Source organism: Nicotiana tabacum, chromosome 1 (genome assembly GCF_000715075.1).
Source record: "Nicotiana tabacum cultivar K326 chromosome 1, ASM71507v2, whole genome shotgun sequence".
NCBI classification, from domain to species: Eukaryota; Viridiplantae; Streptophyta; class Magnoliopsida; order Solanales; family Solanaceae; genus Nicotiana; species Nicotiana tabacum.
The window spans coordinates 53,370,319-53,385,788 of NC_134080.1; the positions used below are offsets into that span (position 1 = coordinate 53,370,319).

Below are 15,470 nucleotides of genomic sequence, written 5' to 3' on the forward strand. Positions count from 1 at the left end.
GATCAATCATATAAAAAGAGCAAGTCCGACTTTGACCGTATACCATTGGAATTAATTATCAAGGGATTTGCGTCTAAAAAATAGTTATTGGTTAGAACAAATTCTCAAATTTCACACTTAGCTTTTTAATTTTGACATGTTCACTTTAAAGCACATGATTAGGTATAAACATTTTCAATAGTGGAATCTTTTGATTTTTCTTGGATTCGACGACTCAAAGTGTGGATACCTGAGCCAACATGTGTTCGTAAATGATCAGATGCAGGTTGCATGTGAAGGTGTATTTAGTTGGACATATCCATATGTCTTTAGTTTCTATTTTTCAAGAGGGAAATTTCGTTAGTAAAATTTAAGTGAGAGGAACACTAGAAAGACACTTGTCTTTATGAATCTGTCAAAAGATATGGTGCAGAGATTATTAAATCCAAAAGCTGAGAGATTACATGTGCTTTCTTGCTAATCCAGATTTATTTTGTCATTAAAGGAATTTAATGATGGCCTAAATTGGTTGGCAAATACACTTAGATCAACTCGAAGAAAGAAATAGAGAATGTCAATTCAACACTATGTAATTTGGTCTCATTTGGTGCAACGCTTGTTAAGCATTCTCATTTGGCGACGGATCACTCATCAAATATGACACTGTATAACCGCTCTCAAAATAATAGCTAAAAGAATATAATTTTTTGTACGCATTGGCCAATACTGGTGAATATTTTGTCTGCATTTATTGGAGATCTTGCACAAAACAAGTCCATAGTAAAAGAACTGCACTTAGATTCTTCAGTCTTTTCTGGCCCAGTGATACTGCAATAGGTTTTGTGGTTAGCAATAATGTTCACTACCATATCCCTTCTAGTTTCTTTAAAATTTAATAGTCGCTCTGTTTCAATTTCTATGTGTTTTTTCTCTTTATTCTGTTTTGATAAAAGAATAACATCTTTTTTATATTTAAAATAATTCCATTTTAAACTTTTCATTTTATCTTTTTAACTCTCATAATCTAAACTCTACTATTCTTTCGGATGCAAGGACTGGTACATGCCACTGCTGGTTGAATTATTTCTGTCCTTCTAAAAAAACATGTACTATCTTGTAGGAGGCGATAATCAATTATTTATGGTAACTTTTTGAAAAAATAAAAAGAATATGAATATTATATGCAGAGTAGAGCAAGTCGCGATAAAGACACTTCTATGGTGTTACGTTTTCAGTAGCGTTAGGGTTTACGACAAAATAAATACATTCCTTTCACGTGTATCTCTTGGCTTTATTCTTAATCTCATCCTAAATGTGTATCCTTGTGGTGCTGTAGTTTTGGCATATTTGCATCCAATTATGTCATTCCCAAAAAAAATAAAAAATAAAAATAAATGGCCTACTATAAGAAGTTAAAATGCACTAACTATGTAAAGATTATTTACATTAATGCCAATATATATTACTCTTATAAGTTAAATTTTTATTTTTATTTTCTGTGGTTAGCACATTACGACATCTTCAAACTTTATTTATGGTCTTGTACAATTTTTTTTAATTAAAGAGACACAAACAGAAGACAACATGGGCACGAAATGAAAGGTGGATAATATAGTACTGTTCTGTCCAAACTGGAAACATAATTTTTGTACCCAATGCCCACTACTCAATACTCGTTCTTACCAAATGTACCCTCAAAATAGTAAAAACTTGCTAGTCCCCACCTTTATCTTCTAGGAGGTGATTACTCCCTTCGTCTCATATTAACAGTCGTGATTACTAAAAATAATTATTTCAAATTATTTATTACTTTAAAAGTTCAAAATAAAATTAATTATTTTTTTCCTTTTTTATCCTTAGTAATAATTATCCTTAAAGCCTACAAACTAGAGGTGTCAAACGGGTCGGGTTGACTTGGGCCCGGCCTAGACCGGTTGAAACCCGGCCCAGCCCGATACTTAGGGGGGCGGGTGGGCTAGGTTACTGTGGTTATGGAGGTTGGTCCGTTCACTTTAATTCATCCGGTTAACGGGACCGATCAAACCCGGTCAACCAAAATCTCTGTAGAACCGGCTAACCGGCCCGAACCGGTTTGGAGGCTAGATTTCAAAAAAAAAAATTAAGGTTTTAGATTCTAAGGTAATGCAAAACCTTTGAATTTACTCTTTTTCGTTAATTTACTTGTTGTTAAATGTAAACCTTTCAATTGTAGGTTTGAATTTTGAAATAAATGTAGCACTTGCAATTTATAAATGCAATTTTTTTCCATCTTCATTGTATTCTTTATATTTTAATTTATATTAATATAAATTACAATAGTTATACAAAATACACAAAAAAAAAAAAACACTAACCCAGCCCGGCCCCTTGTACCGGTAACCCTTACGGTTCATTTTTTACCCGGATGAACTCGAACCCATTAAGCCCGATAACCCTTAACCCGTAACTGACTCGGTTCGAAACCCGTACGGTTTCAACTTTCCCTACCCAGCCCGGCCCGGCCCACCCGTTAGACACCCTTACTACAAACATGTAACTTTGTTCAAATACCAACAAAGAAAGATTAAATATTAAGACATAAATAAGGGTAAAGTAATCCCATCCTAATTAATTTTTCTTAAGGGACGTGTACAAGAAAATCATAACAAATAATATGAGACGGAGGGAGTACATAAAAAATGACAGTATAATAGCCTGTTTGGCCAAACTTCTAAAATCATCTTATTTTGAAAAGTACTTTTCTCAAAAGCACTTTTCAAAAAAGTATTTTTGGTGAGAAGTAGTTTGTATTTGGCTAATTAGTTTGAAAAGCACTTTTGAGCATTAATTAGTATTTCACCAAGCTTTGAAAACTACTTCTAAGTGTATTTTTCTCAAAAGTGCTTCTCAGAAAAGTGCTTTTGGAAAGAAGAGACTTTTTTTGCTTCTCAAAAACTGCTTTTGCTTCTCCTCAAAAACACTTTTTTTTCCTTCTAAAAGCTTGGCCAAACACTTCAATTTTTGGCCAAAAACACTTTTGGCCCCCCAAAAAAAACTTGGCTAAACATGCTATAAACCTATTTTTCCTTTAGGCTCTGGATTTTTTCTAATCCGACCAATTTGAATTCGCATTGCCTTGTAGTGTTAATTATTACAGAGGTGGCTGGAGTTTGCAAATGCAAGTAATTTCTGCAGAAACTTAGGAGTCGTTTGGATATAAATTTTATTTTCTTTTTTTCTAAAAAATATTTTTAAATCAGTGTTTAATTATATATTTATCTGAATTTTTTAAGATGAGTTTCAATAAATTTGAAGATGAGTTCGATATTTGAAAAGTGATTTTAACCTCTTTTTCAAGTAAATAAAGCTACAATATATTTTTTTCAAGTGAAATGTACGTCCAAACATAATTTAAATTTTCAAACTTTTTTTCAGCTTAACTTCAAAATCTAATTTTTTTAATGTCCAAACGTCTACTTAGCAGTATGGTTATGTAATTTGGATAATAAGGAAGACTTGTAATTAGGAGAAACTTTAAGGAGATTTTATGTGGTAATTATCAAATAGATTTCGATTTAAATAAACAAAAAATAGTTCCAAAAGGGCTTTGGATTCACCTTTTTCAACGTAGTACTATTTGTTTTATTTAAGCAAGTCACCGTGTGTCGGTGGCTCAAGTACTGAGTCAATAATGACACGTAATTATAATTACTGTCTTTTGTTATCATAATTTTATAGCCAATTATTTTAGCATCACGATTAATTACTCTGGAGATTTCAGATATTAGTATTTTATAATACTTTCATTTTAGAAAAATACGAGGTACTTATTGGAGTCCTTTTTTCAAAATTATTTTTAATTAGTAGAGTGTTAATTTAGTAAAGATTTAAAGAGAGATACTTTGTATTTTAAATAAATATTTTATGATTATAGTTGTTAAATATTTTTTTTCTTAAAGTTGTGTAAAAATCTTTAAAATACAGAACAAGGACTAGAAGTAATAATTTTCATATTAGTAATATGCAAACCTTGAATAGATTAATTCTTGAAATAGTGTCCTTTTTTTTACTTTCAGAAAAAGTACTCATTAGTTTCTTCTGACTTTTCAGTTAAGAATAATAATGAAGAGATTAGTCCCACTAATTACTTTGTTATTCCAATATAGTACATGACAGATGGTAGAAGGGGACGAATTTGTCGGTGTGCTCTGTCTTCTTCTTTTTTTTAAATAATGACCTGTATGATTTGTTATCGGGTTACACTTGATATAGTTGAACTTTAAGCTGAACTTGCAACTTTTCCATAATTACCCTATTGGCGACTCTAATTTGGAAGAAATGTTGGCCAAACATTTTTAATCTTCTTATAAAAGGCAATACAAAGTGAAACCTTTATGTGCTTAAGAGAAACGTTTGTTTTTTTGTTGCTTTACAATATCTTAGAACTAATTGTTAGCAAGCAAACTCTACGAGGGTCGTTTAGTACGATGGATAAGTATAAATAATTTTTAGATAAAAATTTAGTATCGATTTATTCCTTGTTTGATTATTAATCTTAGGTAATTTATCCTACGTTTAAAAATAGTACTGAGGTCACTTATACTTGTTAGATAATAGAATTTTTATGAGAAAATTTTACATTAGAACAAAATAGCCCATATTTTAATTTACAACCAACCTAGCCCAAAAATAATAGGCTAAGATTTAATATTCAACTCCAATAGATTCTCAAAATTACTATTTAATTTTTAAAAAAGATTCCTCAAGATTTTAAATTAATTTTCGAATCGGTAGCTGTGACTCAAGTATTAATTCAACAAACTAAATTCATTTGAGTGGTTGAAAATTAGATTTTCAACAAGCTTAAATATGTGGGTTTAAATTTCGAATTTGATTTTGTGAGAAATTTGGAGTGGATGTTATAAGACTTGTTAGAAATAGTATAAGGAGATTGTATATAAATTTTGAAGTCATTTAATGGAGATTTGGACTGGTTTTGAATAAGAATTGCAACTGAAAATCGTGGAAGAAGTTCGTCTACAGACGCTTGTATAAAGGTGTATAAAAGTGTATAATAGTGTATAAGGTGTGTTTCTATACTCATATACACTATTATACAAGATTATACATAATTATACAAAAAACTGACTTCGTCTTCTTCCTTGCATTTTTTCTGAAATTTAACTCAAATCTACTCCAAATCACTTCAAATTTAAATTTTGAACTCCTATTGATATTTTCAATCAATTGGAACAACACCCAATCCAAACAACTAACAAATTCAAAAAAAATCATTTTCAAAAGCAAAGCTTTGAATGGTCTTCAAGGTGGACTTCTACTCTTCAATTTTCTTACATTGCAAGCAGGTGACACAAGAGGAGAAGCAAAAAATACACGGTCCCTTGAAGCATATGTAGAAGATGTGAGAAAAAGAGAGAGTGAAAGCAATGGTTGTGAGAATACAGATTTAACTCCATATCTTTTAGAAGCAATGGTTGTAAGAATACAGATTTTGAATTTGCTAGTGCTTTCAAAATATGTATAATATGGGCTAGGTAGGGTAAAACTTAAAAATATGGGTCATTTTTTGTTATGGTGTGAAGTCAGTTGTATTTTCTTGTAATTCCAATAATAATCCCATGATAAGTTCTCCCACGACAAAGCAGTAGAACTGGCAATCCTAGAATTAATATAACATATCAAACAATCAATAAAAAATAATACCAGAATAACTAAGTTCATCATAACTAATTTCACTATAACTAATCTCAGCAAAACTTGTCACGACCCCTTACTTTTTCTGTCTCAAAAAGAACAAAATATGTCAGTCAAAATATCCAGCCTTCGATATGCATATGGATATTGAGTTTCAAATTTTTAGAAAATAAAGTTATAAATTTGAATTCTTTTAAAAGGTAAAAATCATAACTTTTGTTAGATAAGATAATTTGAAAAAAAAATAATTTTAATTATTAAAATAGTAATAAGGTCGTATAAAATGTCACACTATGCGTATAAAGTAAATTGAATTAATTATGACTAATAGGAGGATCATCTTACATTCGGGAATTAAACATTTTAAGAGTAGTTGTAACGTGTTGTGTGTTATACCAATTCCGAAAGTAAGCTCCTCAATTTCTTAATTTTTGGAAAGCTAAAAGCAATAGCGAGTCATAAATAATTTTATCCACTCACTGAATTGGTTATACCCAGCCCTTCCTTTAAATAGTCGATTGAATGTGATTATAAAGACATATTTTCTAATTCTAAATTGTTGTCATTGATTTTTGAAAATGAAAATTTGTCGAGATAAAAGTACAAAACACACAAGAGATAAATCTCTAAATTTTAGTACTCGATTGCTTTCTCCTATTCACTTTTACTTGGCACGTTTTTACTCTTCACGCCCCTTAAGAAATAATAAATGAAGATAATTTACTATGATACACATATTAATTGATGCATATTTTATTGGATTTGAGAAAATAATTTCAAATGAGTAATAAATACTGTGAGTATAACAGGAAAAAAAATTTGTCTTCTCTTGCGTAATCTTTATTAGGATCTAAAGAAAAGGATATGTTAAGGATATTCACTTTCAGCTAACCAAAATGTGTTATTATATTATTTATTTGTTTTGATATTTGATAGTAACATATCAAGTGAATGTATTTATTACATTTAGGTAGAGGAAGTGAGATATTGTTTTCATATAAAGGGAGCTTTTACATCATAAATTAGAGCTATCAAACATATATTTCCATAATAAATATGGGGTGTAATAAAAAGCACACAATACATACGTGAACATTGAAGAAATATTATTGTGATTAGGGAGTTTGGGACATTAACTCAAGAGAGAAGCAGCTGAAGATAAATAAAGTTCTAAAAGTAGGATTTGGATCATCAATGCATATACATCAATGTACAAGGCGTATATTTAAAAAAATTAACTTCTTTTATAGTAGTACTCTAATATTTATTTTAATTTTATTTTCTCGCACCAAACAGTCAAATAAGGTTGACTCACCCATTGTTTGTTTTTCTATTACTATAACGTCTGAATCCCCACACCTAGATTTCATGAAAGGTATGCTGCACCACCTCATAATCAGAAATAAATAAATGAAGAAAATAGAGGTACTCCCTTTATTCTAGTTTATATGAATCTATTTTTTTTGCCTCGTTCTAAAAAAAAATGATCCATTTTTAAATTTGGTAATAATTTAGCTTAAATTTTCAATTCTACCCTTAATGAGAAGCTTTTATAACCACACAAATATTTTGGGGCCCTTTTTGACTTGTTTAGGACAACAAATTCCAAAAATCTTTATTTTTTCTTAAAATTCGTGCTCAGAATTAGAATGGAGAGAGTATAAAACAGCACGAGGAAAAGAACAAATAAATGTTATAGATGGTATATGCATAAATCACGCGTAAATTATGCAAATATACTCTTGGGGTCAAATAAGGTCAAAAGCAATAAAATCTCAAGTATTTTGCACATTTGGACTCTTACTTTTTGAGCATAGTTACGTTTAAGGTCATATATTTTCTTCTATCTTATCATCATTCAATTGAGTTTAATTTTTATGTATTAATAATAAAAAATATTAGATAATCAAAGTATTTATAAGATAACTATTAATTAGTAATTTAATAAAAATAATAATTACTATGCATATCATATTAAGCTACATCAGTAGGGTATATAAAATTGAATTCACATTTATTGCATCAATCTTCTTCATGTTGTTATCAAAAGGGTAGATTAAGACTACAAATTCCAAGCCCCACATCCCCCACCTTTAGACAAAATTATAAACTGTGTTCTCAAAACAATAAATTTGGTTGCATTTAAGAAGTTTCATAGAATATACCTCATTTTTTCATTTCAAAACTTATTAGAATACAACTTGACATATAAAAAGAAAGAGAAAAGGGAAAAAAAAAACAGACCTAGACAAAACCAAGTGGGTATAGCAGAGAGATAAATATAAAAATATATAATAAAAAAAAAAAGCAAAACAAACAAAGAAAAATGACACTGAGTCGCTCTCAAAATAATAATTGAAATATATATATAAACAAAAATTATACAAATTTTATAATTTTTCTTGGTGAATGTAAATATTTTTTGGCGGGATTAAAAATGATATTTGCCCAACAAACAATCTAAGCCCCAAGCCAGCCAAGAGATTCCCATTTCTCCCCTTGTTGTTATAGTCTACCCCTCAATAGGACTTTGAACCAAATCAAGAAAGAAAAACCCACACGACACAAAAAACTTTGACACTTTGCTTTGCCTTTACTTCACAATTTTTCATTTTCTTCCTCGAACAAGTTAAGGTTTTCTAACCTCTTTCATATGCATTATCTTGTTCTGTTTCTTTAGTTATTCTATAATTCTTTATTCTTTGCATCTACGCCCAACTTTACTATATTTATCTTATTTCCCTTTCTCATTACCAAATCTAACCTCAATTCATTTTCTCCTCCCCCCAAAAAAATGACTGACAGAGTCTACCCATCAGCCAAGCCTAATGGCACTACAACCACCACAGCTCCTACCGCCACCGCCGCAAATCCAGCTGCCGCCACCGTCAAGAACCAGATGTACAACCCAAATCGCATTCCTCACCGACCGACACCAACTGCCTACCACCGACACAACCACCGCCGTTGCAGCTGCCGTCGTTGTTTCTGCATGTGCTGTTTCTGGTCCATTCTCAGCATTCTCATTATCCTTCTCCTTGCCGCCATTGCCGGTGCCATTTTCTACGTCCTTTACCATCCTCAACGCCCTACATTCTCAATCTCCTCACTCAAAATCTCACAGTTCAACCTCACTACTACCGCCGACGACACCACCCACCTTACTGCAAAACTCAACCTCACACTCTCAACGAAAAACCCAAACAAGAAACTGATATACAACTATAACCCCATCTCTATAACTGCGCTATCAAATCAAGTTGTTTTAGCAAATGGGTCGTTTCCAGGGTTCACTGGCAGTCCAAATAATATCACTATTATACACTCTACTCTGTCAATGGTGTCTCAAGTTCTTGATGCTGATTCCGTCTCGTCTTTGAAATCAGATCTGAAGAGAAAAGCTGGGTTGCCTGTGACATTATTGATGGATACAATGGTTATAGTGAAAATGGACAAATTGAAAAGCAAAAGGGTAGGGATCAGAGTAACGTGTGAAGGAATTCATGGACCAACTCCTAAAGGGAAAGCTCCAGCTGTGGCTTCAACAAATAATGCTAAATGTAAGGTTGATCTCAGAGTCAAGATCTTGAAATGGACCTTCTAATTTCAGCTCAGTTTGGTTTGACTTTCTTTCCTCTTTTTTTTTTTTTTTGGTTAAGTATAATTATAATTATAATTTCTTTTGGGGTTCAAATTACTCCTCTGTTTTTTTTTTTTTAATTTGGGGTTTTGGCGATTTGTTTGTAAACTGAAGACTAGGAAGAATGCCAAAGTTAATTGAGAAAGTTGAGGTTTTTTTTCTTCCTAGAATTGTGAAGACATTAAAGGGAGGGGTTGGAATTATAGAGTTTCAATTATTTTTTTCTCCTCATAACTATGAGTTTAAGTTAATTGTAGTTAGACTTAAATTCATTGAAGATCTCAATCAGAACTTAACATTTTCTTGGTACTTTCATTTCAATGCTTCCATTATTGCTCTTTTTTCTTTCAATGAAATACTGTCACAATTCCTCTGCTTTTTCCCATATAAACGACTCAATTTTCTCGTATTTCTTTTAGTTAAGATATCAACTAAGTAGGAATTGAACAAGATGGGGAAGATGAACCAGAAATGGGACATCTGCAATGGAAAAGAAACTGAAAGACTCGTTTTCTGATGGGGTGTATATGAGGGGTGGGGTGGGTCTCTGTGTGTGTGTGTGTCTGGGATCGCACTGGGAAAATCTGCATTTTGGGGAATATAGTAATATGAAGTTGACATGGGGTCATTAAGAAGAGTTTAATTATCGGTTGGAAGATTTGAATATTAAAATGGAGAGGTACAGTAGTCTGCTGCTAAGGTGCTTAAATTCAATGCCAATGTTTAAAATAATGCTAGCATACCTCTGCGCACGCAACTAGTTGAAATAGGCACTGTAATTTCGAAGTACTAAAATCATCATGTGGTGGGATGATGGATTGAGATGATACAAGATTCTTTCACTATTAATCACATATTGGTGGAGTTCCTAACAAGTAGTCACGGGTTCGAATAATGGCGGACTCACCTTGTTAACAAAGGGATTCGGCGAAAAAATTAATTATTTTTATATACTAACTTCATCCGAAAATCATGAAAGCAAGTACTTTTACGGATGCCGCTTACAGTGGCGGATTCACATTGTTTCTTGTGGGTACTCAAACACTCATTATTTTTTACCAGATTTACTTAGGCAATTATAAAATATTTAGATAAATATTGAGAGAGTACTCATAATTAAACTTCTTTTTCCTCTTCTTTTAGAATTTTTATCGGTGAGCACCCATGACTTTAAAATTTTGGATCCGCCAGTGGCCACTTATATAAGTGGCTACTATGCTCTTTGACTGATCCCGCTTGTATAAATCCTGCGTACGCCACGAGAATGGTTACTTAAACTTATTCTATGTGAACCAAAATAGTCCCCATGTAAACATTAGATATCGAATGATTAAATTAATAGAAAAAATTGCGTACTTAAAACGAAAAGCAGTGCTGTAACTGCTGTAAGAACAAATATAAGATATGGATAGTATATTTAATCAAGTGACAAAATTGAGATAAATTAAAAATATTTCTCAATTATAATTAAGGAATAAATACTCATTCATGTAGTGCATGTGTCGGATTCAGAAAAGCATCTGCCAACAACGAATTGAAATTTTATGTAGAAATAGCGGCAGGAAGTAATACACTTAATATTGAAATTTTATCACTTATTTTCCCTTATTTAGTTGGTGAGTAAAAACTTTTTTTTCGGAAAATTATTTTCTCTTGTTTGGTTAGAGAATAGAAAATAATTTTTAGAAAAATAATTTTTTATGCTACTCTCCTCGGCCCCCTTCCCCAAGTCCCTGTGTTTCATGTGCTCTCCCCTCCCTCCCCCCTAAATACCCAACATTTTTATGATTTTGTTTTCTACAAGAATTTAATTATTATTCTAAAAATTTACACAAAACCAAAGGAACTAATGTGTTGCTTGTACTTTTTTACGCAAAAATAACATTAAAATTTGTGCTTCATAACTAAAAAATACTCTCTCTTTTTTTGTTGAAAAAGAAATTACTTTTTTTTTTGTTAAAACGAAAAAAAAAAGTTTATATCGTGAAAAAAATACTCATTTGTTGAAATGAAAAAAAAAATACTCTATCTATGACATGAAAAGAAAATACTATTAATAATATTTCTATTTAGGGTGGGGCGGGGGCGAGGGTGGGTTGGGGTTAGGGTGGGCGTGGGTTGGTGGAAATGGGGGTGGGTTGGTTGGGGTTGGTGGGGATGGAAAATGTGGGAAGGTTGAAAAAGAGTTTTGGAAAATATTTTTCCTTCTCTTGATAGGGAAAATAATTTTTCTCAATTGGAGGTAAATGATTTCGTGAGAAATATATTTTCCAAAATATTTAAACCAACCAAAAATAAAAAAATTAGAAAATATTTTTTAAAAATATTTTCCTTCGTACCAAACAAACCCTAAAATTGGCAAATGGCAAATTAGGTTCACTATGTTCTAAATGCTAAACACAAGTTCACGGCTAAATAATACCCGCCCCGGGTTTTTACCCAAACTATGCAATTGAGAATTAAAAGTGAAAAACTTATCGTTTAACCACAGCTAAGTGCTAAATGCATTAAGTGCTAAATGCATATATACAAGATACTTAATTTATAGTCATTGATTTCGTGTGAAATTTCCTGCACAACTAAGTTTTATAAGCACCCTGTAAGACTAATTGTAACACCTCAGAAATTTTTTGAAGTACTTAAGCTATTAAGAAAGTTGATGTGCGCTAATTATATTATTTTGTGCGCAAAGACGGACTATTAATATGATGGATATCAATTGGATATGATAATAAGCGTACGAAGTATATTATAAGTGATTTGAGGTCTAAGGAGAAGCCTAAGTCTAAGCCAAGTTGAAAAATTTCAAGATAGGCTAAAATTCTAAATGAGCAAGCACAAGATCACACTTTGGACGAGCACATCTACATATATATAAGGTGTTATGTGATGCACAACCTATCAAATTAAAGGTCTTTGAGTCTAGTTTCTAACGCTTCAAACCGTTCATCATTTGGACATTTACACAAAAGGTTATGATGGATTTACTGAAGGCGGGTAATGCTGTGTTCTGGGGCAGAGGCAAATCGCAGTTACCCAATGCGATTTATAAATCGTATTCGACACCTGCGACTTACCTGGACAGATTACAAAACGCGAGTTTCAGCCATTTTTGGAGCTATGGAGCTCGGATTGAAGCGATTTTTTAGGCGATTTTCACCATATGGATTGGGGTAAGTGATTCTAACTCGATTTTGGTTAAAATACATGAATCTATTGTTGTTTTTATCATGAAATTAGTGAATTGGGTTGAAAATGGTAGAAATTCTCTATACCTTAGATTTAAGATTTAGAGGTCGATTTGTTGTTGGAATTTAGTAATTTTGGTATGGTTGGACTCGTGGTTGAATGGGCATTCATATTTTGTAACTTTCGTCGGATTCCGAGACGTGGGCCCCGCGGGCGATTTTTGATCTAATTTCGGATTTTATTGGAAAATTTGGTATTTTCACATGGGATTGATTCCAATAATCTATGTTGATTGTATTGAATTATTTTTGGCTAGATTCGAACCATTCAGAGTTGGATAATCGAGGAAAAATGTCAATTATTGGATTGAGATAGCGTGATTTGAGGTAAGTATCTTGCCTAACCTTGTGTGGGGGAATTTCCCCTTAGGCATTGAGTCTTATGTGGAAATTGTGTGATTGAAAACCATGTACGCGAGGTGACGAGTACGTACTTGGTTTATATGTGCAAACTATATCGGTTAAAATTCGTAGACAACCTTATGTATTAAATTAGAAAATTGTTGGGACTTATTAAATCTCTTATTTGTCATGTCTCATTCCTTATTTGTCTAGATTATTTTTATATGATAATTTGGTGCGATTGCTACTTGACTTTTATGTGAATTCTGTGTTTGTTTGGGTTGCTATTTTTATGGAAATAATTTTCATTATTGATTTTATCTACATACAATTTAAATGAGAAATTTAGTTAATAAGATGAATAAATCTATTTATTTCATGAATTTGTGAATTAAAAAAAAATGTGTTGTCCCTTGATGAATTTCTTTAAATTCATGTTGTTGAAATTGATATTGAGTTATAAAGGCTGTAAATCATATTGAGGCGAAGTGTTAAATTGTGAAATATTATTTTGTTGAGTTTTCACTCCCAGATATTTTGTTAGAATTTTTGTGCGCATTATGACCGAGCCGTGAGCTTCTTATTGTGGAAAAATAATGTATTGTTGATTCATGTGACAAGTTGTAATATTTGGGCACCTGATGTGCAATTTGTGATATGTTGTAATATTTGAGCACTTGACGTGAAATTTGTGATATGTTGTAGGATTTGAGCACTGGATGTGAAATTTATGATATGTTGTAATATTTGAGCACTTGACGTGAAATTTATGATATGCTGTAAGATTTGAGCACTGGATGTGAAGTTTGTGATATGCTGTAATATTTGAGCACTTGATGTGCAATTTGTGATATGCTTTGATATGTGATCACTTGAGGTGCAAGTTAAATTATGCTGCGATAATTGGGCACTTGAGGTGCAAGTTGTATTATGTTGTGATATTTGGGCACTTGAGGTGCGATTTATGAAATATTGTGATATTGATACACATGCGGTGATATAAGGCCAGGGTGTTGAAACGCATCCGGTGAGACAAGGGTGACTTGAAACGCGTGGCTAGTCGGGGAACTACTAGAAGTCATGCAGTGTGATAAGGGTGCTATTTCGGGGAAAATTGTTTTATTTAAAATTATATGTGAAGGCTCCCGCGGTGATATAAGAAAATGAGATATTGTGAATTTATTTATGATTTAGGACTACGAGGCGGTACCTCGGTAGTGCCCTGTTGATATATCTTTATTTATGTTCTTGTCTTTGGTGATTTTGTTTCATTAATATGTAAATTCTTATCTTCTTCCGTGATGTACTAGTTGACATTATTATTATTATTATTATTTGTTTTGTGCTCCTTGTTGCATTGTGTTCGCTTTGACTTTTTAGTACGAGACTTTGAAGATTTATATTTTTGGTTTTTAGCGATTTTCAATGATTGAGTTGTTTTAAATAAAAGAAATTACTATTATGTTTTAAATTAATAAGTTTTACATCCAAATCAATAGTTTATATGATGCTTTAATTTAAGTGCAATGTCATTTTCTTCACTCAAACTATTTGTAAAGTAAATTGGCCGTGCATATTTTTTTATATATTGATATTTTTGGCATGTGAGTTGTCCGTGCAGTTGTGATAGAAATATGAGCACGAGGTGCCGTGGAAATATGAAAGTGGGGTGAGGCCCGTATTACGAAAAATATGAAGGTGGGCTGAGACCCGTATTTTTATGATTGTGAAATGAAGTGTCACAATGTGACTTTTATTTGAAAGAATTATATTCAAAATATTATTTCAAAGAATTAGATTTGAAGGATATTTATTTGAAGGAAGTATATTCGAAATATATTTATTGGTAAGTATTATATTCTAAAGATTATTATTTGGAAAACTTTTAGATGAAAGATGTGTAATTGAAGGACTTGATTAAATGGTTGTACTTGTAATCATAGTTTGTTGAGCGATATTTATGGTGTTCCTGTTGTCCTGTTGTTTATATCACTAGTTGATAATTGTTGGTATCATTGCTATTTGTTTCCTATTATTGTGGTATGCTATATTGCACAGGTTATTAGATGTGTCTTGACTGTACCTCGTCACTACTCCACCGAGGTTAGTCTTGATACTTACTGGGTACCGCTGTGGTGTACTCATACTACACTTCTGTACATTTTTTTATTTACAGAGCCATGTATTGGAGATATAGGACTTGGAAAGAGTTAGAGAGTGATCGCAAGGATTCAAGGTAGAGTTGCTTGGTCGTCGTAGTCCCTTGGAGTCTTTCCCCTTTTATCGTACTATCATATATTATTCGAGCAGTATTGTATATTTAATTTCCTTCAGATCATTTCATGTATTCAGTTAGAGTTTGTGACTCAGTACTACCAGTCTTGGGAGGTTGTATCTTTATTTTTGCTGTTGGTTTCGATTATCTATTTTAAAAACAAAAATGGCTTGAATTGTTATTATAACCGGCTTACTTAGTCTTAGATACTAAGTGCCATCACGACTCATATGGTGGGATTTTGGGTTGTGACAAGTTGGTATCAGAGCTCTATGTTCATAGGTTCTACGAG

General features: G+C 32.0%; 1 protein-coding gene across 1 annotated transcript; it reads left to right on the forward strand.

Moving 5' to 3' along the window:
- Positions 1-8,187: 8,187 nt before the first annotated feature.
- Positions 8,188-9,625, forward strand: LOC107797494 (NDR1/HIN1-like protein 13). The gene has a single exon (XM_016620394.2). It carries the CDS (start codon positions 8,468-8,470, stop codon positions 9,275-9,277), a length of 810 nt encoding a protein of 269 aa, XP_016475880.1. The 5' UTR covers positions 8,188-8,467; the 3' UTR covers positions 9,278-9,625.
- Positions 9,626-15,470: the final 5,845 nt, after the last annotated feature.